Source organism: Heterocephalus glaber, unplaced genomic scaffold (assembly GCF_053883595.1).
Source record: "Heterocephalus glaber isolate CG9 unplaced genomic scaffold, H.glaber_assembly_v1.0 deba00001564, whole genome shotgun sequence".
Classification (NCBI taxonomy): Eukaryota; Metazoa; Chordata; class Mammalia; order Rodentia; family Bathyergidae; genus Heterocephalus; species Heterocephalus glaber.
The window spans coordinates 10,000,832-10,026,290 of record NW_028258351.1 but is presented as its reverse complement, the minus strand read 5'-3'; the positions used below and the strand labels follow the sequence as shown (position 1 = coordinate 10,026,290).

General features: G+C 40.1%; 1 protein-coding gene across 3 annotated transcripts in view; it reads right to left on the bottom strand.

The window, feature by feature from the left end:
• Nlk (nemo like kinase) overlaps positions 1-2,766 on the bottom strand; it is a 140,490-nt gene extending 137,724 nt beyond the window's left edge. Inside the window, exon 1 of one of the 3 annotated variants that reach the window (XR_002387008.2) lies at positions 1,160-2,763. Coding sequence is in view for 2 of the 3 variants with exons in the window: in XM_021238509.2 (XP_021094168.1) it covers positions 1,160-1,617 (458 nt within the window). In the remaining variant the exon portion in view is untranslated. Of the gene's footprint in view, positions 1-1,159 lie in introns of all 3 variants that reach the window. The other 2 variants (XM_021238509.2, XM_004856970.4) reach the window with 2 other exon arrangements.
• Between the last annotated feature and the right edge of the window lie 22,693 nt (positions 2,767-25,459).

The window sequence follows — 25,459 nt, the reverse complement described above, 5'->3', positions numbered from 1 at the left end:
TTGCCTAGATTATAAAATCTGAAATATAAAGATGGCTAGTTAGAATACAAATGATACTCATGTCAATTTCAGCATCAAAACCAAGGATGAAAGGAAATATTTACCAGAACACTTCCAGGGAGTGTATTTTCCCATGGTGATGGGGCTTTTCTAGACATTAACAAGAATCTATTTTTGAATGCACTGAAAATATCAATTCATCTATCTACACTGGAATCCTTAATCCTTGAATAAAACTCAGTTCTAGTTTTGACAGGAACACATTTTATTATCAACTTCATATCTTCCTAAGAAGAGCAAACAAGACTAATATGCTCCATTTAAGAAACCCTTAGATTTTAAAAAATATCCTACCACTAGCAAAAGTAAAACAGTTTCATTTGTTTAAAAAGTATGCTTCCTACAATAGCAACTGACCAGGAGATAAAAGCAACTTAAGAGGCACTAAGTGACACTAAAACATTTCACTGAATGTGGGCCACTGCATAGTTACAGTCTACTAACCTCATTTGTGGTACTCATGTGTGATGCTATATTTAATGCATTCTTATCAGAAGGCTAAAGCTACGGACTTTCCAAATGTAGTTTTATGGTTTAAAATAAAACACTCAAGCAATGATTTTAACTGGTGCAATCATGAAATCTACCTTCCTTCTAGGGATCAAGATCATAAAACAAGGCATGAAAAAATGTAAAGGCTAGGAAAGTAATGACACAAAGTATATTCAATTGACAAGACTATTAGGAAGGAAACAAGTCAGGGTCACTCATTGATATCTGCTGTGGCTGGGCAACTGATCCAAACTAAATCAAACACACGAGAGATGATCAAGGTCTTTGTAGGAATAAGTATTTTATACATTCATCTCTTGATCTTACAGCCAGTAGATCGCTTAGGTTCTGAACATGAAAGTCTGGTAGTCAGCAAACTTATGGGTCCCACTGATGAGAAGGTATTCCACCAAAACTTGCCATGAGTCAAAAGCATAGGCCTACACGGCCAAAGCTTTAGGCCTCTTTACCATGAAGGGTGGCTGCCTAGAGTTGAGTCAAGACTCTCGTTCCACGTTGGTCAACATGAAAAAACCATGAGCAATGACCTGCTCAATCTGAACCATGAAGAGGAACCACAAGAAGTTGTGTTTTTCTTGATACTCACCAGACAACACCAAAGGCTCCATATCCAATAGGTCTGTCCGGCTCAATATCCAGCTGCTGTTGTGGATGGTGTGAGTGCTGATGATGGTGCGCCTTAACTGTAGCAGCTGCGGCAGCCTGTACCTGAGCTGGGGCTGCTGCAGCTGGTCCAGGAGCCTGACCCGGTGCCGGTGATGGGAAATATGGCTGTTGTTGCCCAGGGTTTAACATGGCTGCAGCTGCGGCCGCTGCTGCGGCTGCCGCAGCTGCCGAAGAGGTATGCTGCTGTACAGGGTGTACAGCAGCAGCTGACCCCGGATGAAGATGGTGTTGAGCGTGGTGGTGGTGGTGAAGGTGAGGAGGAGGAAGGTGTGAAAGGTGGTGATGATGGTGGTGGTGGTGACCTGCTGCTGCTGCAGATGTACCGCCATTGTAAGCCGCCATCATTTTTGCGTTGGCTCTTGCGCCACAAAGAGACATTCAAAAAAATGCTCTTTGATTGGAAAGCAAACTGGGTCAAGCTGTCATTTGGCCATTTAAAATGAAGAAAAACCACTCACTCCACCTCAAAAAACATAGAGCGTAACTGGCTTTATGTCTTCATCAGTCAATCCAAACAAGTTAGAGGATCTTGGTGTTTGGTTTTTGGCTGAGTGTGTGGAAGAAGGTGGGTTGCCAAAAGAAAAAGAAAAAGAAAAAAAGAAAAAGAAAAGAAAAAGGAAAAAAGGACCCCTTCCCCCCAGGATTCCTGCCACAAGTGGGTACTAAAACTCCATTATTAATTTGGAGGAGGTTCCAACTTTGAATGTGGGAATAAAGGCCAAACTTTCCGACCCCCTGAACTCCACACAGGAAAAGGCTCAGGTAACACACCACCCTTGCAATCTTGTAAGAGGGTTGACTCATCTACCCCTTCCATTCCCACATCCTTTTATAAACACCTACCACCTCCTCAAAAACACAATTTTTAAAAATTCCAACCACTCTAAATTTAAAAGATAGGAGGAATTTTTCAGGGAAACCAGCTTCCAGCTTCCCCCCGCCTCGAACTCTCAGGCCTTCCTACATCTCCCCCTAATCCTAGTCTGCTGACCTGAGGGAGGTGCCACCAAACTTTCCGGGGCAAAATGAGCCAGGGAAGGAGGCTGGAGGGATACAGTGAAGAGAGCAGGCGACAGTCAGGGCAGAGAGGAGAAAGAGAAGCCGGGGCAAAAGTGAAGGTAAGGAGGTGCAGGGAGGAATGAAAGAGAGGTGGGCAGCACTCGGACGCCCAGACAGAGGGAACCGCCCCGGGAGGAGGTTAGGGTCCCGGGGCCAAAGAATAGCAGCCCCAGGAGGCGGGCGGAGAACGATCTGAAACGGGCTGAGTCCTGCCCCCGCCGCCGGCTGCTTCTGCTGAGGAGGGTTGGGGGGGAGAGCGGGTGGGTCCCCCCGCGCGACGGCCCCTGCAGGGCTCAAGGCTGCTCCGTCTCCCCCCCTCCCCCCCACCCGGCTTCCGTCTCCGCGGCCGCTTTCTCTTCAGGCGCCGCGGCCGCTTTCTCCCCAGCCGCCGCCTCCTAAGCCGCCGGTGCCGCCGCGGCCGGACTCACCTCCCCTAGCAAAGCCGGATAGAGCGGAGCCAGCGGCGGACACGCGCAACTAGCCGCCGAGGCCCCGCCCCTGCCTCACACTGACCGGCTGCCCTAACCAATCCACGCCCACCTGTCCGTGTCCGCCTCCAATCCTGGGCCGGGAGCTTCAGACAGGCGCACTGTTCCACCAGTGACAACAAGGTGTGGGTCTCATGGGGAAATCCCGCCCCCAATCCTGGATGGGCAGATAGAAGAGCCAATCAAAAGGTAGAGTTTGGTCTGACCGACACGGCTGAAAACCAATTAAAAATCAAAGATCTCCGTGACATTTTTCTTTCGCCTCTCTTCTCTTTTCTTTTTCTTCTTTTATTTTTTTGGCAGGAGCAGGAAGCTGCGTGCTAATCCCGCCTGCAAGAGGTGGAAGAGAAGGGCGGAACGAAATAACCAATCATGAGCCAGGAACAAAGAACCGAGCAACCAATCCTTGGGTTGAAAATGAAGTGGGATGGAATTGGTACCAGATAGACATATAATTAAACAAATGGAAAAAAGATTGGGCGAGATCCCGCCTTTCCGGTTTCCTATAGGGTAAAATTACGGAGAATTCATTGTCATGTCAGAGACGAACTCTCCAAGGGGGCGGGGACACGAGAAGAGGTGTGGCCTATTGGGGGGGCAGGACCAAGGCGAAGAAGGCGGAGTCCAAATAAGCCCTACTCCTTTGATAGCCATCTACTATCCGTTTGAAGGTGTAAACGTGGAAAGATGAGGGGAGAAAGGGATTTTGAGCTTCAGAAACTCAAGATCCAAGAACCTTCTTTAACAAGAAGACAGTTACAAAACCAGCCTGGTCAACTCAGTGAGATCTTGTCTCAAAAATAAAAATAGAAATAAAAGAGTTGGGGAAATACTTCAGTGTTAGAGCTCTTGCCTAGTATGGATGAGGCCTTGCCTTCACTGAGGGGAGGGGCTGTCAGAAACGTAGTATGTAAAGCCTATGTCTTGTTCTTGATGGTTAATCTTGATCTTTGGGGGAAAAAAGTTATCTCCAGCATTCAGAAATCCCTCTTAACAGATGATAAAGCTGTTGACACAAACAAATATAAAACAAAGTAAACTTAACCACAAAGATAGTAATTTTTCTCCCCTTTTTTTTGGTACAGGGGATCGAACTCGGGACCTTGCACTTGCGAGGCAGGCGCTGTTTCTCCCATATTTTTTAATCAATTAAGTTTTGGTCTTTTGAAACCTTACTAAAATAACATCATTCTTTTACATAGTTCCACTCATCTGCATTTATTTTGTAAAATGTGAAATAATAGGCTTAAAGGACCACCTTCTCCTCCTCTTCCTTCTCCTTCACCTTCTACTTCTCCCTCTTCTTCTAGAGATCAAATCCAAGGCCTTACACTATACTACCGAGCCACACCCCAGCCAGTCAGCACTTTATTATTATAAAACTGTGCTCAGAAACCTGGAGGTCATCTTTGATTCCTCCTTTACCTGTCTACTCTTCTCCTTCCAATTGATCATCAAGTCTTAAACACTTCTAAACATCTGCTCACCCCCATTTTTTCCCCATCACCACAGCATTACACAACTTTATACCACTAGCATCTTTCATACATTCCCCTGCCTATAGGCTGCTCTTCTTTAACTTATTCTCAGCTGATGACATAGTAACCTTTTAAACTCCCATCATCTGGGAAGGAGTTGGCATTAAAGACGATTGCTACCACAGCTTCCAGTGCTTTGACATGTCCCAGATGCCTAGTCTTCTAGCCAAGCATCTGCAGTTTCATATTGTTGGAGCATTTGTTGTTCCCCTGGGGGTTTCAGTTCTCTTTAAGTTTGCTATGGTTGAGCCAAGAAAGAAAACATATGCAGAATTCTACAGAAATTATGATTCCATGAAAGATTTTGAGAAGATGAAGAAAGCTGCTATCTTTGAGTGCAAAGTGATTTTGAAGTATAAAAAATGTCTTTGGATTGAGTTCCACAGAAGTTTGTCACTGACTTGTGTTCCTGAATTTTGAAACATAAATACATGGAGTAAAGAAATATTTGTTTTGATAAATAAGCAATTAAGAATAAATGAATAAGGATTAGGAATATAGTAGTCTCCTCTTATCTGAGGTTTTGCTTTCCACCAGTTTTATGCATGGTTCAACACAATCCAAAAGTATTAAATGGAACATTGCAGAAATAAACAATTTCTAAGTTTTAAATTGTGTACTGTTCTGTGTAGTGGGGTGAAATCTTGAGTCATCACACATTGTCCTGCTGGGCATGTAAATCACTCCCTTTCCAGTGTATCCACACTACATACACTCCTTGCCTGTTAGTAACTTACTAGCCCTCCCATTGATTAACTGCTCAGGAAGGTTTATATTCAAGTAGCCCTACATAGTAGTCTACCACTACGTCGCAATGCCAAAATCATTCTCCTCACTTCATCTCATCCCTAGGCATCTTACATCATCTCAAGAAAAACAATGAGTACAGTACAATGAGATATTTTGAGAGAGATCACATTCATATCACTTTTATTATAGCATATAGGTTGTGCATCCTTAACCTGAAAGTTTAAAACTGGAAATCTTCCAAAATCCAAAACTTTTTGAGAGCCAACATGATGCCACAAGTGAAAAATGCACTCCTGACCTGATATGACAAGTCATATGAAAACACAGGTGCACTGATAATATTGTATAAAATTACCATAAACTTATGGGCAAAAAGTGTATACAAAACATAAATGAAGTGTCTTCAGAGTTGGATCCCATCCCCAAGGATATCTCATTATGTATATGTAAATCTCTTATTGCACCTAATTTATAAATTAAACTTTATCATATATATGTATCCATAGAAACAACAATGTACATAGGGTTAGGTACTATTCACAGTTTGAGGTATCCATTGGGAGTCTTGGAATGTGTCCTCTGGGGATACAGGGGAAATGGTGGACAAGTGTGACTATGCCTCTAGCCTTGAACAAAGTAGACAGTTTGAGGTATCCATTGGGAGTCTTGGAATGTGTCCTCTGGGGATACAGGGGAAATGGTGGACAAGTGTGACTATGCCTCTAGCCTTGAACAAAGTAGTAAGTCTAAATAGCCTGGCATGACCTGATTCCTTTCTATTGCAATGACCTATTCTCTATAGTTGTCTGTAGAGATGAAATATACTATCTATACTTGCACCTCCTGTACTTCAAACATTCTAAACTTTCAGTTCTCAAGCACTTTGCTTTGCTTTTTTTTGTTTTGTTTTGTTTGTTTTGAGACACGGTCTCACTATGTAGCCCAGGCTGGCCTTGAACTCATGATGATCTTCCTGTCTCAGCTTCCTGAGTGCTGGGATTACAGGCATCCATCACTACACCTGGCTCAAATTCTTTGTTGCCACTAAGCTTTCATTGAATATCTTCAGCTTAGAACACTTCTCACTCTCCTTCCACTCCACTCCTCTAATTCACCCTTCAGGTCTTCATGTAAATTTTTTTTTTTTTTTCTTGGAAAATGTTCACTACTACTATTCTGGCCTCTATGTCTCTGTTAGGTATCTTCATGGCACTGCCTCCCTCATGACACCCTAGAACTCTCTGTTGCTTATTGAGTTAACTGGATCCAAGAGCTTGTTTGTCTCAGTGCTGTATGCCCAATTCCCTGGCCAGTACCTGGAAAAGATGAAGACACTGCAGATTCGCATGAGTTACTGAGAGCAGGAGAAGCAGGTACAAATCCCAGTCTGTCATTTACTACCTCTATGACATCCAGGGATGGTAAAACTTTTAGAGCTTTCAATGACACAAACAGCCCACTGTGGCACATGTGCCATAGGTTTGCCACCACTGAAAGTGATTTAACTAATCTTTCTCTGCCTCAGTTGCCTCAATTGAAATAATCATATGTACTTTATCAAGTTGATATGAGGATTAAATGAGTTACTGTATTTAAAAGTGCTTGGCAAAGAGTAAATTTTCAATGTACCTAATTCTCTTCTATCATTCTCATACTCTATTTGGGATGCCCTTCCAATTTTCCAGTGTGTATCAATCTTTTTTTTTTTTGTACTCGGGATCGAACTTGGGTCCTTGTGCTTGTGAGGCAGGCGGCAGAACCACTTAGTGTGTATCAATCTTATCTAAGGTGCATACTTTCTTAGGCCAGGGATTTAGCACAGTGGTTTCACCGCCTGCTGCACAAGCGCAAGGACTCGAGTTCAATCTCTGGCACAAAAAAAAATAAGTAAATAATATAAAGTGTGTGCTTTCTTTTTTTTTCTTTTTTGGTACCGGGGATCGAACTCGGCTCCTCCCGCTTGTGCAGCACGCGGTGAAACCACTGAGCTAAATCCCCGGCAGGTGTGTACTTTCTTAAAAGCAGTTGCTCTTTCTCCTCCTTTTTTTCTTCTTTGTGGTACTAGTGATTGAACTCAGCCCCTTTATATTTTTTATTCTGTGAAAGGAAGTCTCTAAATTGCTTAGGTTGGCCTCAAACTTGCCATACACCTGCCTCAGCCTTCTAAGTAGCAGAATTACAGGCGTGTGCTTTTTTGTTTTTTTTGAGACAGGGTCTCACTGTATGTCCAGGCTGGGCTTGAACTCACTATGAGGCTCAGGCTGGTCTTGAACTCCTGGCAATCCTCCTGCCTCAGTCTCTGGAGTGCTAGGATTCCACCAGGCCCAGCCAGAAGCTTCTTAAACATGCAAATTCTCTGGTTTTATCCCAGACTGACTGAATCAGAATTGGAGGTAGGAAAGAGGAACAAGAATCCACCAAGCCCTCCACATAGATGACTCTTATATTGAAGTTTCAGAGGCACTGGGCTAGAAGAATGGGGCTTAGTCTTCTTAAAATTTTACCTTCAGCACCTGGTTTACTACTGCACAGAGAAACTGCTAAGTACATGTGAAATACATAAATTAATCTAATCGAACAAAAAATTATTGCATAAGAGTTATTCTTTCTGCAAACATGTACTAAGCACAAATTATCTTTCAATGTGGTGCTAACCTCAGTATGGGAAGGGGTACTTATGCTAGAGTCTCTGCCCTTCAGGAGCTCTGAGTCTGTCTGGAGCAGGAATTTCCAAAATCAGGTGTGCACACCCCAAAGGGTACACAAACTGACCAATTTGGCTCTTTGAAAAAATTAGTATAACTTCTATTTCTATTTGTTTTTTATTTCATCCTTTAAAAACTCCATTTTGTGGGTGTTTGATAATGTACATAATATTATAGAGTAGTAGTGTACATGTATATAATTTTTTTTTTTTTTTGCAATACTGGGTATTGAACCCAGGGCCTCACACATGCTGGGCAAGCACCCTACCACTGAGCTACCTTCACAGCCCCTATATAACTCATAAATAAACTACACAAATTGAGATGTTATACTCAAAAATATTATCAAAAATATCAGGAAGTCATTGGTCTAGTGACCATCAAATATTTATGGTTTAGATCAGCACTCCCTTGACAAAAATACAAAAACCACATATGAAATTTAAAATATCCTAGTAATTGCATTTGAAAAGTGAAAAAACAGACAGAATCATTTTTAATATATTTTACTTAATCACTATATCCAAAATATTGTCATCTTAACATGTAATCAATATAAAATGATAAACACACACATATATTCATACTAACTCTTTAAAATCTGGTGTTTACTCTGCAGGAACAAACAGCATCACTCAATTTAATTAAAAGTTCGGTTTCTTCAGTCACTCTAGCCATATTTCAAGTGCTCATTAGCTACATGTGGCTCTTGGCTACCACATTACACAGCACAGATCTAAATCATAGGTTTCAATCCTTGCTCTGGACCTTACTAGCTGTGTGACCTTAGTCAAGTTCCTTAGTGTGAATTCCCAAGTGTGAAAGTCCTTGTCTGTGAAATAGAGTCCCTGACTCTCCAGCTGTGATGATTCAGAGGCAATTGGTGGAAAGCACATAGCCTGGGGCCTGCTCCTCATCAGTGGCTGTAAGTGGTGTGGTTATTATTAGTATTACAATCCAAGGCTACGTGTCCCAAGTGTCAGATGAGAAATGCACTTTGGGCATGGCTTGGCTCATGTTTCCTGCATTCTATCTATGTAGGGTGCCTGTCCCCTTAAATTCCTCTCCAGATAGTACAATTTCCGGCCTTTTCCATACTGTTCCATTTTCAGGAGCTGAGCATGATGAACGGGAAGTCGGAAGTGAGTCAGCAGGATAGCACTTAGAGCCTAAAAAAGCAAGCAGGGGATCAGAATACATAAGCAAGAATATAATGTGCAGGAAGTGGGAGGTTTTCCCCTTCTTCCAAGAACTGGTTTGTCCCAAAAGTTGTCTGTAGGCTCTTTGTAGAACTTGGCCTGAGTGGGTTAAAGGATGACAAAGAGAGCACCTCACATTCAACAGTGCTGGATGCTCAATATAGTTTAGCCCATGTGATAAATCACCAACCCATTCCATTCTGCCAAAGAAGAGACAGACACAGGTAACTTAGGGAACTCATACAGCTTGTGAGAGACAGAGCTGAGACTGGCCAGCTCCTCAGTGCCCCTCTCTCCTTTCCAGAGCACCCCACAGCTGGAGGGAATGGCCAGGAAGTAATGCTGAGAAGTAATGGGATACAAGGAAAACTTCAGGCAGAAAATTATTCCATTTTCAATCTTGGCAGTCAAGGACCTCCCTCACTGGGTACATGACACCGTTTTTTGTTTGTTTGTTTTTTTTTTTTGGTACCGGGGATCGAACTCTGGACCTTTCAGGCACTAGAACCACTGAGCTAAATCCCTGGCCTGGTACATGATACCTTTTTAACAATTTTTACCCCAAAACTTTGCCTCTGTCCTTTCAACACACACCCCTTTTGGGTTGTGGTTCCTCCATGCCCTGGCTCCTCCCTTCAGTCCAGGCTTATCCTTCCACCTCTTCCACCCAAGTTCTACTCAGTTTCAAGGCTCTGCTTTTGGCGCCTCAGATCTTTCAAGAAGCTTTTTTCTGACACTAGGCCTTCTGGATTGCTCGTAGCCCTGAAGAGCTTAAATATTCAATGTCTACTACATTTATTGGGAAGATGCAATGCTGTAGAAAAAACTTTCTAGCTGTGTGACCTTGAGCACCTAACATTTCTGAGGTTCACTTTCCTCGTTTGTGTACTGGGGGTAGTAATACTTATTTTAAAGTAAAAGTAATATTGAGAGGATTAAATAAGATCCTGTGTTACCGTCACTGGACTAGGTCCAAGGAGGTTCCAACAGTGGAAACGGGAAACGTAGGTGTGCCCTAGATGTGGAATAAACTTGCAAGTTTGCTGACTCTTGTCACAGAAAAAGAATTTTCAGGACATGTCAGTAAAAAGCATGAAGGGACTTATTAGGCAGAAACTTAAAAGTACACACCCAAAGAAACAGAGCGCAGGCCCTCATGAGAGAGAGGCATCCACAGTCTGGAGCTGGGAGTATTTGTGGTTTTGGTGGTGGAAATATGTGGAATTTATGAGTCTAAAGGAAGTTATGTCTTGGTCTTGGTTTACAGGAAAAGAATGGCCCACCGAAAGACAATTTTACAGGTGAAAAGATGAGCTCCACCTTTTTTTTTTGAGATGGGTGTTTTTATTTTAAGATCAGGTTTCTGACCTTTACTTCTAATTTATGGATTTAAAGTATCTTTAAAGGATTTTGAGTGTGAAGGGCCTAGAAGAAAAGAAGCATAAACGATATCGATAACCTTGGGTAACTTTTTGTCCTGAGGTTGCAGTCTTCTTTTTGATTTTTTATTTTTTTTGAGACAGGGACTCACTATAGTTCAGGCTGGCCTTGAACTCACTATGTAGCCCAGGCTGGCCTTGAACTCGGAGTGATCCTCCTGCCTCAGCCTCCCAAGTTCTGGGATTACAGGTGTGCGTCACTTCCCCTGGCATGCAGTCTTCTTAAAAGTACAAATTTGGGGGGTTATTATTTTCCTTGTCTTTCGACCTATCTTTATTTCTTCTATCCTACCTTACTACTATATAAAACATTTAGTACAATACCTGACCCAGAAGAGCCACTCAATATAGGTAGTTTCCTTCCTCGCTTCTAAATATTGTTCCCTTGTCATTTTTTTCCTGGTTTCTCTATTTTCAGGGCTCTTCTCTTTGGGAATTTGGTTGTGAGGAGAAAGGAGGATGAGAATTTAAATCTTTTTTTAAAAAAAAGTTTTATTAGTATCTTTGCACTATGTAATAATTATATTTATTGTGTGGAATTGGTACATGTACATAACACATCTCAATTCTTTTCTTTCCCTCCACTCCCCCTGCTTTTTTCTCTTTTACCAGCATCAGGTTTATTTATTTTTTAAGTCTTTTTCAAAATACTTAAATCTTAGTAAATTGTCAAATGCTTCTTTCATTTCTCCTGAAATGCAGGCCTGATAGGCGGGACTGTGAACAAAGCTACAAAAATGTTCAGACATTTGAGTAGTGCTGTAGGACAGGGGGCATGTTCAGGATCAGCTATAGCAGCGATGGAGAATCTTTTAGAGCTTTCAATGATAACAAACAGCTGGCTGTGGCATGCATGCCCTAGGTTTGCCACCACTGAGCTATAGGAAGGCCCAACAAGAGAAGATGAAGAGGTCAGCGGAAGAGTCACTGTAGGGGACAGCAGGGAGGAGCAGGAACACAATGTCAGGAGTAAATAGCACATGAGTCAGGATGTGGCAATGTGCTGGGGACTAGGAGGGGCCAGGGCAAGTCCAAGTTCATGCATATCCTGGACCTTCTTTCCCCACAGCTGGCCCTCCACCTGTCTCAATAACACAACCTCTGAATCCCAGAGAGTTAGGAGAGTTCTCTTTGCGTGTATCTGAGGAGTTTGGTCTCATCTTCCCCCTCTCCATCTGTCAGGCCTTGGGTGGGATGTTCACCCGAGCTATAAACCTCAGCCCTGACCTATGTCCTTGACCAGGTGAATTGGGCAATGTCTCAAACTTTCTTTCTTCCTAGGTGAATCAGTGAGGATCATTTATCTTAAAGTTAGCTTTTTAAAAAGTTTTAAAATATATTATGAAATCATCATGCCTAACATTTGTAGGTACTTTTTTATTGTTTTGACTTTTTAAGTCTTAATAAATGAAACTGAAACTTCATATGCATTAGCTATAGCGCTAAAACAAGACAAATTTCATAATGTTATATGAGAAATGTCCTGTGGATTAATTTTCATCGTGGAGTCCAAATACAAGGTATTTTTCATCAAGGAGGGAATAAGAAGCCATGCACAAACTTTCACTAATTTGCCCCAATACACCAAGTTACAGAACTTAGCTTCTAAAACAGAATAAAGCTTGCTCTCTCTGAAAAGTCACCAAAGTCAGTGGTCTCAGGTTAGAGAGAGAGAGCTGCAGCCTTAAATAGTTATGCCTAGGGTTAGCAGTGGAGAACAAATTTCCTCCAAGGCTGATCTGTTTCAAAATGCTAAATTAACTCCCTGAGCACAGTATGGGAAAGACTAAGATGATGGTGGTTTCCAGGGCTTGCTGCACATTGAAGTTACCTGGGGGTTTTAGCAAAATAGATGCCTTGGGGTGGGGGTGTAGTTGAGTGGTAGAGCACTAGCCTAGCATGTGTGAGAGCATGAGTTCAACCCTCAGTCCACACAATAAATAAATAAAATACTGATGCCTGGCTTCAGGGACATGCTAATAAAAGTTTAACAATTGGCTGTTTAGAAAGAAAAATAAATGTCATGATTGCAGCTGATGCCCATGGTAATAAAAACAACAACAAAACCCACCATAGTTGAATTTAAGCTACAGCAGAGTTGGAAGAGATACACATAATAGGCTTTAGCCCACCAGAGCCTGTCACCCCATCCTTCCACTAGGTATGAAGTGTGACCTAGTTATAAGGATTTTTTAAAGCTCCCAGTAGATCCTAATGTATAGCAAAGTTGGGAACCACTAGGCCAAGAGGCCTCATAATAAGGTCTTGGAAGCAAAAGCAGGGCACTTGATTGCATTCCGGTGACAGCTGGGTGGTAATCCTTGCCTCCTCTAGTCTGTGCATTTTCTCCCCCAAGCAGGCCTCCATGGAAAAGGAAAGCATGTGCAAAGAGGTTGCTTAGTGGGTGTGGTCTCAGAGCATAGGCTGGGTGCAGGGTAGAAATGGAGTTTGGAGGGGAGGCTCGTGGGAGATTAAGGAGGCAATGTCATTGTGTCCTTGTAATAGATTGTAATTGTCTGACTAGAAAATCCTGAGGTTGCTGGAAACACTGAATTTTTCCCTCCAGGGCACCCCTCTAGGGATATCATTATCCTTCTATTGAAACTGTTTTTATTCTGACTGGGTGGCAAGTGCTTGATTTATTTAACTCTCAATCCTTATACCTTTAGCTCTGTTGATTGTCCTTTAGTCATTTTGCTTGAAATGTACCTAACCTTCTGTAGGGGAGAGGGGGGAAGAATGACACTTCTTCAGATGGCTGGGTGGGCCCCACCTCTGGGTTCCTGCAGTCCTTTTGCTCACTTCCGTCATGGTCTTTGTCACATGACCTTGCAGATGTTCACTGTTGTTTTTTTCTTTTTTTTTGGTACCGGGGATCAAACTCGGGTCCTTGTGCTTGCGCAGCAGGCGGCGAAACCACTGAGCTAAATCCCCGGCCCCTTTCACTGTTGTTTTTAATGCTCTAGGAGCTCCCCAGTGGGAGGACCAGGCCCCTATTTTAAATCTTCTGTGTCCCTGTTGCCCAGTGTTTGTTCTTAAGATGAAGTAATGATGGCATACACCTGCAATCCCAGCACTCTGAGAGTCTGAGGAGGAGGATCCCAAGTTCAAGTCCAGCTTGAGAAATTTAGCAATTTGACAACACCCTGTTTTAAAAAGAAAAAAGGACTGGAGATGTAGCTCAGTGGGAAGGCAGCAGCACCCTCCCCCATGAAGTAAACCAAGCTCTGCAATCCCATTAGAAAGACTTTTATCTTACTTTTTAAGACACAAATAATACATGAATAGAGTATCATTTTTAAAAATTCAAAGTTTGCTATTTAAGCAAAACTTTCCCTTGATCCTCTTATTCAGTCCTACTCCACTTAGAGGTGACTGCTATCATTAGTTAAATGTGTATCCAAATAGATAATTTCATGTGCAAATAATGGTCACATTAACAACCTAAGACTGGATCTATGAAATCTTTTATATATATTCACCAGTACAGTGCAAGGATGCAAAGGGAAATTTATTAAACTTTTCAACTCAAAATTTTTTCTTTTTAACTCAACTTTTTAAAGCTACAATTTACATCTAATAAATATTTTAAGTTCAATGAGTTTTGATGAACCTATATAGCCATTACCATAAATCAAGATATGGTACATTTCTATCTTTGCCCCTTACAGTTAGTCCCTCCTACTTGGACCCCAAGGTCTATCATTATAGATTAGTTATTTGTTTTGCTTTTCATCACTATAGATTAGTTTTGCCTGTCTAGACAGTTTCTTTCATACCACATTTTTTTTTTTTTTGGTACCAGGGATCAAACTTGGGACCTTGCGCTTGCAAGGCAGGTGGTAGAACCACTGAGCTAAATCCCCAGCCCTCATACCTCATGTTTTTGTGATTTACCAGTGTAATTCTTTATCGCTGAGTAGTATTCCATTGTATAAATGAATTTGTTTATTCAACCACCTATTGGTGGACATTGATTGGAGTTATTCCTAGATTTCGATGATTTTGAATAAATGTGCTTGTACAGGTTTTTGTGTAGACATGTTTTCATTTCTATTGAATAAAGAGAAATAAGATGGGTGAATTATAATGTTTAATTTTAAAGACATAGCCAAATTATTTTTCACTGTGTTGTATCATTTTACATCCTCATCAGCAATGTTTGAAAGTTCTAATTCTCATTTTCACCACTCTTGGAACTGTAGTCTTTTTGATTTTTGTCATTCTAGTGGATATGTAATGGTAACACCTTGTGGCTTTAATTTGCATTTCCCTTGTTGTTAATGATGGTAGTATTCTCCTTGGTTGTTTGTATACAATCTTTTGTGAAGTTTCCATTCAAATCCTTTCTCCACTTTTGAAACTGAATGGAGGGCTGGGGATTTAGCTCAGTGGTTCCGGAGCCTGCCTCGAAAGCACAAGGTCCTGAGTTCAATCTCAGGTACCAAAACAAACAAACAAACAAACAAACGAAAACTGAATGGAAGTGTCCTTTATACTATCTAAATACAAGTCCTTTGCCAGACATCTAGATATATAGATATTTCTCCCAGTCTGTGCCATTTTCATTTTCTTAATTATGTTTTTTCTAGAGTAGCAGTTTAAATTTTGATAACATATAATTTAATTACTTTTTCTTTTATGGCTAGTGCTTTTGTGTCCTAAGAAATCTTTACCTACCTTAATGTTATAAGATTTTTTCTAGTATTTTTACCTTTTACATTTAAGTTTATGATAACTTCAGAGTTTATTGTGATTTCATTGAGGTAAGGGTCAAAGAAATTTTCCCCATTTGAATATCCAGTTTTCCAGCATAATTCATTGAAAAGATTATTTTTTTTCTCTTGGATTATTTTAGCACCTTTGTTGAAAATCATTTGATCAAATGTATATAGGTCTATTTCTGGTTACTCTTTTCCGTTCCATTAAATTATATGTCTGTACAAATACCACATTACCTTGATTAATATAGTTTTGTAGTACATTTTGAAATCAGGTAATTTAAATCCTCCACCATTTTCCCCCCAAATTGCTTTGGTTATTCTGTGTCATTTGCATTGCCATATAGATTTTAGGAACAGTTTGTAATTTCTACCTCTCCTCCCTGCCCAAAAAAAATCCTTCTGCCATTTTGATTTGTATTTCATTGTGTTTATAGGTCAATTTGAAAAAAATTAAGTTTTAGCATATTTAATATAATTAACAATTAACATATGTAACAATATTGCGCCTTCCAGCCCTTGAACACAATGTATCTCTCCACTTGTTAGCTTTGGTTTTGGGGGTGCTGAGGATTGAACCCAGGGCCTTGCCCTTACTAGTTAAGTACTCTGTTACTTAGCCACATTCACAGGGCCCTTCTTTGAGTTTTCAAATTTTATTCCTGTGCAATATCTTGTGCTTTTTAGTTACATTTCTGAGAGCATTTCAAGATTTCAAACATTATTATAAATGGTATTGGTTTTTAAACTTCATTTTTCAGTGACCCATGTTGATATATAGAAGTACATTTTAGTTTTTTTTTAATATACTAGCTTTGTATTTTGTGGCCTTGCTAAATTTATTTATTAATTCTAGTACCTATTAGTTCTAGCAAGTTATTTAGGATTTTATAATTGTATTACTCTGTGAATAAAACGTTTCATTTCCTTCCAATATTTAGGTTTTTTTCCTCTATTTTTCTTTTTCTTTTTCTTTTTTTTTTTTGGTACCGGGGATCGAACTTGGGACCTTGCACTTGTGAGGCAGGCACCAGAACCACTGAGCTAAACCCCTGGCCCTTCCTCTATTTTTCTTGACTTATTACATTGGCTAGGATTGCTAACAAACTGTTCAATAGGAGTAATGCGAGCAAAATTTTGTTGCCTTGTTCCTAGCCCTAGGAAACAATTTTCTACAATTCAATATGAAGTATGGTTTTATTGGTAGGTTTTTCATAGATCTTTGTCAGTTTCAAGAAGTTCTTCTCTACTTTTAACCTATAAATCCTTTTAGTTCCAATTATTTATATTTCAACATGCTAAAGGATATTGAGACTATAAGTCTTGGCTCTCTTTTCTCTAGTAACATTATGTAGAGAGCATAGTTTTAGAGTCAAATAGTCTTGTACTCTGCCAAGTCCTCCTATCTTCTGCTTCAAATTCCTTACTTGTAAAATGAAGAAAACTACTTTACTTTTCAAAATTATTGTGAATAATATTGGGTTTGCTTACATGTGTGACACATGGTAGAAATTTATTAAAAAATATCATTACTTCTCTCCATTCCTTATCTTCTCTTAGTAATATGTTTTTTACTCTATAATGACATTTATTTTGTCTCTCTAAATGTTCACAGTAGGGTTTTTTTTAAAAAAATGAGTATTGGTCACAAGTGAATATCAGAATCTCATCTGTGGACGTTCTCTGGGGGTTGCGGAGGCATGCAACATCCACTCAGATACTTCTGCCGACTGCAGATTCCATAATTATTCCAAGGCTAGGACTTCCTGGGATTAACATGTTGTCCTAACCACTACAACAACAAATGGACTGTTCCAAATGATACCCTAATTATATCATGTTCACTGCTTTTAATAGTATGTCCAGAAAGAATGATTCACAAGTCTTGACTCCAACTCATAAGTCCAAAGAACCTTTATTGTTAGTCCATACCTGTGTATTCTTAGGCATGGAATTCTCTAGCTCTGAATAAAGCAGGAGTCAAGGATACAAGACCAAAATGTGTAAAAATGATATTGTAATTCTCAGAGCTGTGATTCCAAATGTCAGTCCCAGAGCAAGTGCCTGATAAAGTGTTTGTCCCAGATCTCTGTAGAACAAGAAATATAAGAATGATTTGTGAGTTCTTCATAAAGCTAAATGTACTTATTCTGAGATTGCATCTCTCCTACTTTTTGGATGTGAAATGTCTCTATATGTTGTTTTTCTTAATGATTATCTATCCTTACTTGGTATAAGTTAGCAAAATTACCTTAATCAACTACATACCAATAATTTTAATTTACTACATACCTGAAAAACAACCAGGAGACATCAAAATGCCTACATTTGTGCTGTGGTAACAGTTGACCCTGACTATTATTAATTAGGGCAACTATGGACTTGTGTGGAGTCACTTCAGCCTCTATTATACAGCCAGGGTTTATTGGCTCCCATGACAAAGAACTGCAAGGAGCTAGGTACAGAGGGCCTTTGCTGCTCTAGCAGATTGAGATCAGCCTCACCTAACCTGAAAAGAAGTATAATGATTAGCTCTGTGGCTCAAAACATGGGGAAGTTTTGGTCGAGTTCAAAAAAAGATGGATAAATACTAAGATAGAGGGCTCACACCAACATGTTGACTATTTGGGGGGAACCTAGAGGGAACCTATTTGGGGGGGAATCTAGCTGCTAAGTAGAAAAGATCACCCTGCCTTGCTTCTCTGGAGAGTTTGCTTGCAGAGAGAATGATAATGGCTAGGAATGCTTTGCAAACTATAGCATCCCTGGCAGATTTAAGAAGCCTCTTTTACTTTGTTGACGATTGAGAAGGCAGTATTTCTAGACACATGACATCACTCCAGGCAGTCCCTTCACTGAGAAGTCATGATGGAAACGTACATGGCCTGTAGGCTAAATACTGTCAGAACATGTTATCACCAAATAAATCTGGACAATTCTATTTTTAACGTCATGTTCCCAAACCTAATAACTAAGCAGAGAGGCTCAGTTCTGGTGAGACGCTGGGTGCAAAGTGAGGCCAAAGGTTCACAAAAGGACAGCCAGGGGTTATGTCAGCTGCTCATGTCTCCAAGTTCTGAGCACATTTCTCAGACCGTATTTGGGCTTGCAGGATATGCTGGTATAAATTCAGAAAATAGTTCTTCTGCAGATCTATCCTAGCACTAGCAAAATTTGCAATCAACAATAAATGATTTTCACAATCCAAAGGCCCATGTTGTTTGTATGTGTTCAGATCACAGTCACTTATTTCATAATAATAGTTGTATGTATTGAGCGTTACCTGTGCAGGGCTGCTATTTTAAGTGCTTTAACATATTATCATATTAACATATTATCTTATTTAATGCTTCCAGAAAATGTATGAGGAAGGTACTATCATTGTCTTCTTTTTTGTTTGTTTCTTGGTGCTGGAGATCAAACACAAGGCCTTTTGCAATCTAGGCAGGTAGTCTGCCACTGAGCTACATCCTATCTCTATTGTCTTTTTTCTCTTTTTGTTTGCAATACTGGGGATTAAACCCAGGGCCTTGCACATACTTGATTTACCTTCCCACCCCTTTTTATTTTATTCTGAGTCAGGGTCTCACTAAGGAGCCCAGGCTGGCCTTAAACTTGTGATCTTCCTGCCCAGCCTCCCAAGCAGCTAGGATTACAGGTGTATGCCAGGATGCCTGGCTCCTATTGTCTTCATTTTTAACATGAGAAAACTGAAGCATAGAACTAAGTATCTTATCCATGATCTTACCAAGGTAATGGTTTTGTTGTTTTTTTTTAAGGTACCAGGGATCAAACTCGGGTCCTTGCGCTTGCGCAGCAGGCAGTGAAACCACTGAGCTAAATCCCTGGCCCCACCAAGGTCATGTTTTTAATAAATGACAGAGAGTGGATTTGGACAAGGCTGCTTCATCCCAGGTCTAACCTAAACACAGAACTCTATTCCAAGCACTGGACAGATAAGCTAAAGGGACTAATAAAACCAAATCTATGTCATCAAAAATGCTCAGTCTAGTGGGGAAAAGGAAGCCACAGATAACTATAATGTAATATAATAAGTATTAAAATAGACATGCTTACCCCTCTGACTGATTTTCTCCAAAGCATCCTTTACTGTCATCTAGCAAAGTATATATTTACTTGTTTATTATTTTAATATGTCTTCCTCTACTGAAACTATCGACTCCATGAGGCTAAGGTTTTTGTTTTGTTCACCATATACCACAGTACCTAGAAGAGTTCCTGGCAAGTAAATATATTTAGGAACTAACTTCAAGGAACAAGAGTTGAAATCAAATTAAAATGAAGGCAAAATGTCACCAAATATCACAGGATCCTTCTTTGGTAATCTGAACTGACAGAACCCTCATGGACTGGAGTGTGACAGAGCGCTCCAGGAAGAAGAAAGCTGGAACCCAGGACTGAAGTTGCCCTTTAAGCATCCCCAGTTGCACAGTAGGTGTTTGTGCTTCGGTGCTTCAGGCCACACCCCCCCGCCCCCCCCCCCCCAAGCCTCTCTGGCTGTATGAAGCAGTTTGTTGTTTTCCACAAACTTAAACCTTCACATATTCTTCCCCTTTCCCAGAGGGCTTTCCCCTGTGCCCCTCTTACCCTTACCTCCTTTTTGCTTTAACACCTCCACTTTATCCTTCAAAACTCAGACTGGCTGTCATTTTTTCATTGAGATGTCCCAGCATGTTTTCCCATAACACTCTCTGCTAGTGCTAAAAAAAAAACCACACTGTTTTCCCATCCTGCAGGGAGGTATAGAGGTCCCTGGCCCTGCACCAAAGCACCTCCTTGAGATTAGAGTCCATTTCTTATTCAACCTGTAGCTCCAGAACCAAACACTGTGCCTGGTGTGAGAATGACACTATATCCAGGGACAGTGGTGCATGCCTGTAGCCTCAGCTACTTAGGGGGCTGAGGCAGGAGGGTGGCTTGAGGCCAGAAGTTCAGGAATAGCCTGGGCAGCATAGAGAGACACATCTCTTAAGAAAAAAGAAAATGATACTTGGACTCTATCCCCATATCAGATTGCCCAAATGAATAATAATGTTAAAATTCAGTGTTGATTATGTTATAGGGAAATGAACCATTCATAAATACTGATGCCAGGACTATAAATTTCTTTGTTTGTTTGTTTTTCGAGACAGGGTCTCGCTGTGTAGATCAAGCTGGGCTTGAATTAACGAGGCAGCCCAGTCTGGCCTCAAACTCATGTTGATTCTCCTGCCTCAGGTTACAGATGAGCCCCACCATCTCTGGCCAAGACTGCAATTCTTATAGCCATTTTGGAGAGTGATTTATTAATATCTTTAAAACATTAAAATATTTTTGATTCTAAAATTCCAAATCATAACAAATAGTCATAGATAGGTACAAAGATATAAGTTCATAGTGAAATTCTTTTTTTTTCTTTTGGTACCGGGGATCAAACTTGGGACCTTGCGCTTTCAAGGCAGGTGGCACCATCACTGAGCTAAATCCCTGGCCCCACTGTAGCATTCTTTTTTTTGTCGTTTAATTTTTTTTCATTTTTGCAAATTTTTTTTCCCCCATTAACTTTATTGGTACATTTTAGGTATATGATACAGTTACATTCATCATTGGGATCTTGTACCTTTACATGAGCCTCTTGGCTCTTATTTATTTTCCCCTTCCCTTGCCCTCCCTTCACCCCTTCCACTCTTCCCTATTTGCAAAGACCTTGTTTCCATTTTTTTCCTCTTCTCATATTGTTTCCTTTCCCTTTTTTCCCTTCCCCTCCCCCTCCCAATTCCCCTGCTCTTTTAGAACTTTTCTTTCTGTTACACAATGTCAGTTATACATTTTTTAAAATTACAATATTAAGATCTAGGAGACATTACTACAGATTTTACAGAATTTAAAAGGATTTAAAAAGCATATTACAAAAATCTTTTTTGAAATAAATTTGACAACTTCTAAGAAGTAACTTAGAAGACAAATTAATGAAACTAACTCTGGAGGAAATATAAAATTTGAATAGCACCTATTAAAGAAAGTATATTGCTAGCTTGAAAACCTACCTATATGACAACAACAGGCTCATAAACATTTTAACTGATAAATTATATCAAACAATTAAAGTAGAAAAAAGAAGGAACACTTCTCCTCTCATTTTAGGAAATCAACATTGTGCTAATCCTAAAACTGGATAAAGATAATAGAAGAAAAAAGTATGAACATAGATAGAAATTTGTTTAACAAAACAAACTCTTAGAAGTCAGATCTGGCAGTATGTAGAAAGTGGTTTTGTTATAAGGATGGCAGTGTTGGTTCAGCATTGGAAGATCCACCCCGAAAAGTCATCATTTTAACAGAGGAAAGGAGAAAGCCATATGATCCTGTCACTAGTTGGAGAAAGAGTATTGGACTAAATTTTACAGCTGTTCATGGTAGAAGCTATCAGGAGACTAGAATAGAACAGAGCCTTCTCAACAGATCAGAGACATGTACTCCATACTTTCAACAAAAACTCCTTCTATGAATGGAGACGATACAATGCTTTCTCCCTAAAGTGGGGAACAAGGGCAGATATGCCTACTCTTCATCTGTCCATTAGACTTTGAAACATAGGTCTAAACCAAAATAGTCTGGCAATAAAATGACACAACTAGGATAGGATTGGCACAGCAGAAGCAAAATCTTTATATGTAGATGAAATGATCATCTACAGAGAAAATACTAAGAAATCTCTAGGAGCCCCTAGAACTTGTACTTGAATTTAGCAGGATTAGAAAACACAAGGTATATATAAAAATTCAGGTGTGTGTATACTTGCTATAAGTAAAGAACTGGATATTGAAATTTTAAAGTTATGTAGGAGTACAAAAGACCCAGAAAAGCCAAAAACAAAAACAAAAACAGTGTTGGAAGACGTTTAGCACCCAATTTTAAGACCTCTTCTAAAGCTACAGTAATCAAGGCAGTGTTGGTGTAAGGAAAGACATATAGATCATTTGAATAAAACAGAGAATCTAGAAATAGAACCACACATATATGGTCCACTAAGTTTTGAAAGATTATTTAACATTAGCATTTTATAGAATATAAACTCGATTCAAGAGCTGAGGAAGTGATAGTGTCTTCAGCAAACGGCATTAGAATGCCTGGTATCCGTATATAAAAAATTAACCTCAACCCTTTTTTTCCATACATGAAAATAACTTTAAAGGATCTATCAACCTAAATAAGAAAGCCTAAAAGTGTAAAATTTTAAGAAGAAATTATAAGGCAAAATGTTTATGAATTCAGGGTAGGCAAGAACTACCTAGGATACAAAAACCATGACGTATAAAAGAAAAAAAATTAATGAGATTCCATCAAAATTTAGAACTTTAAATGACATCATTAAAATGAAAAGTAGTCCTTAAACAGATCATATTTACAATGCATATAACCTATGACTAGAATATATAAAGAATTCTTAGAGCTCATTAATAGACAACCCAATTAAAATGTAGACATAAGAAGATGATAAATAGCCAGTATAGCACAAGGAATGGTGTGCAACTCTAGAATCAGAAAAATACTAATCAGTACAATAATAAGATTGAATTATACACTCATTAGGGAGATGAAGTCAAAAGTTTTAAAAGCCTTGTCATGACTTTTTCTTTTTGTTGGATTCTCCCCCTTTGCGTTTAATTTGTCACGCCCAGTGGATTCATTCTGCTGGGTTTCCTGGGGTTGTGATCCTCATTGTCTTTTCCTAGGGTATTGTCTAAAATTTTTTGGAGTGCCGGTTTGGTATTCATGAAGTTCCTGAGGTGCTCTTTATCATGAAAGTATCTTATTTCTCCATCCATTTTGAAAGATAGTTTTGCAGGGTACATCAATCTGGGTTGGAGGCTGTTTTCCTTTAGGGCTTGAAGTACATCACTCCAAGCTCTTCTTGCCTTGAGGGTTTGCATTGAGAAGTCTGCTGTGATTCTGATGGGCTTTCCTTTGTATGTGATTTGTTTCTTTTCCCTCACTGCTTGTAGAATTTTATTCTTGTGTTGGATTTCTGGAATCCTAATTATTATATGCCTATGTGTAGATTTTTTTTGATTAAGGCTAGCTGGAGTCCTATACACCTCACTTATCTGTATGTCAAGTTCTTTTCCCCTCCTTGGGAAGTTTTCTGCCATCACTTCTGTGAAGAGCTTTTTTATGTCATCTGCACTCTCTCCTGTTTCTTCATTGACTCCAGTCAGTCTTATGTTATTCTTCTTTCCATCGTCTAGCAGCTGCTGGATTGATTTCTCATGTTCCCTTACAATTTTAAAGTAATTTTTCTTTTCCTCTTCACTAATTGCAATCTTATCTTCTATATGTGAATTTCTATCCTCACATTGGTTCATTCTGCTGCACAGACTTTCGATGGAGTTTTTAATCTCTTGGAAATCTGTTTGTATCTGTTTTATGGATTCCATTTGTTTCCTATGTTGGGATTCCATCATGTTCCTCAGATTCTCTTATTTTTTTATCTGTGTCCTCTCTAGATTTATTAATCATGTCTTGCACCATGAGCAAACTCTTTGCTGTTATCTGAGTAATTATTTCTGATTTCATTTTTCCCAGATCCTCTTTTGTTGCCAGTTCAGAGAGTCCAGGTGGTTGAGTATCAGATTGTTCCATCTCGTTTCCCTTTGGGGTTGCCGTAGGTGATCTGGAAGTCTCTTTTTGAGGCTTGTTTCTGTGTCTTCTCATTTCTGCGGCGCGGGGGGGGGGGTGCTTCTGGCTCCCATGCGGCTCAACTTCTGTGCCCTAGGAGGTTGGGATGGCAGCAGGGGAGCTTCCTTCTGGGTGCTGGGACCGGCTGAGCTTCACTGCCCTAGGACCCCACTGTAGCATTCTTTATAAAAACAGAAAGAGAAAATGAAATGCCTAGCTATAGGGGATTGGTTATGTAAATCATGGAATAACTCTATGCTGGAGGAATGTGCAGCCTTGAAGAGACATTGTAGAGAAGTAGATTTTAGATTCTGCTTCTAAGAATTCTGTAGAAAACTCTCTAGGACCCTACTGGAAGGTAATGAAAGGGTAAATGTAAGATACAGCTCACCTCCAACCCTTGCCTCAGCCAGAAGAGCTCTCTTCCTGTCAATTGTATATATTCAGGTTCTGATTCAGAATCCACTGAAGGGGAGGTGGGGGTGGTGATAATTTCATTACCGTTGACAAAACTATCATTGTCGGAAAATGTGTTTGAAGCCAATAACTGGTCTTTAAATAAGTTGTTCAATTTCACCAGGCCCCAGTTTCCTAACCTATAAAATTGAGGAAAACAGCTAAGGCTGTTGCCAAATGAGGATTCTAGGAGGCTAGACTACCACTGCAGGTATCAAGTGACTAAGCCTGGTCCAAATCCATGTCTGCTTCCACCCTGAAGGTTTCTCCTTGGATGGCACTGCAGCAACAAATTTCCTTCAGGGCCATTATGGAGACATAGGAGCCCAGTGCTTGGCAGAAAGTAACAATGTTTTGGATGTACAATACCTTTTAAGGGATGGATAGATAGGCAAGGAGCTCACACAGACGAATCAGTCCAGGACTCTGTATGGGGATGACAGGGCTAAAACGTGTTATAGCTGCACTAGCCCTAATTGCTGCATTTTAAAAATTTTAGATTTGCAAAAATATTGCTAAGATAGTATAGAATTCCCCTATCATCAACATCTTACATTACTATGGTACTGGGAATTGAACCCAGAGACTTCACACTGAGCTACATTCCCCAGCACCTCAACCCTTTCACTGTTTTATTTTTAGATAGGATCTCGTTGAGTCATTCAACTGCCCAGGCTAGACTTGAATGTTTGATTCCCCTGTTTCTGTTTCTCAGAGTGCTGGAGGCATGCACCATTATCCATCACTGGTACTTTTGTCACAATTAAGGAACCAACATTGGTACATAAATGTTAACCAAATTTCACACTATCAGATTTCACTGATTTCTTTCCAATCCATTTTCTGTTCCAGAATCCCACCAAGGATACTGCATTACATTTAGTTGTCATGTCATTTTAGCTTCCTCTGGTCTGGGACAGTTTCTCAGACTTCTCTTGTCTTTGATGACCCTAAGGGTTTTGAGTGGTACTGGTAAGGTAGAATGCCCTTTGATTTGGCATTGTCTGATATTTTTCTGATGGTTAGATTGGGGCTATGGGGTTTTGGTGGACAGGGAATTGAAGTAAAGGGCCATTCTCACCACATCCTATCATTGGGGGATGCTATCAAGATATCTTTCCTCTGTTGATGTTGATCTTGATCACCTAGTAATGTACTGTCTGGCATGTTTATCCATTGTTGTGCT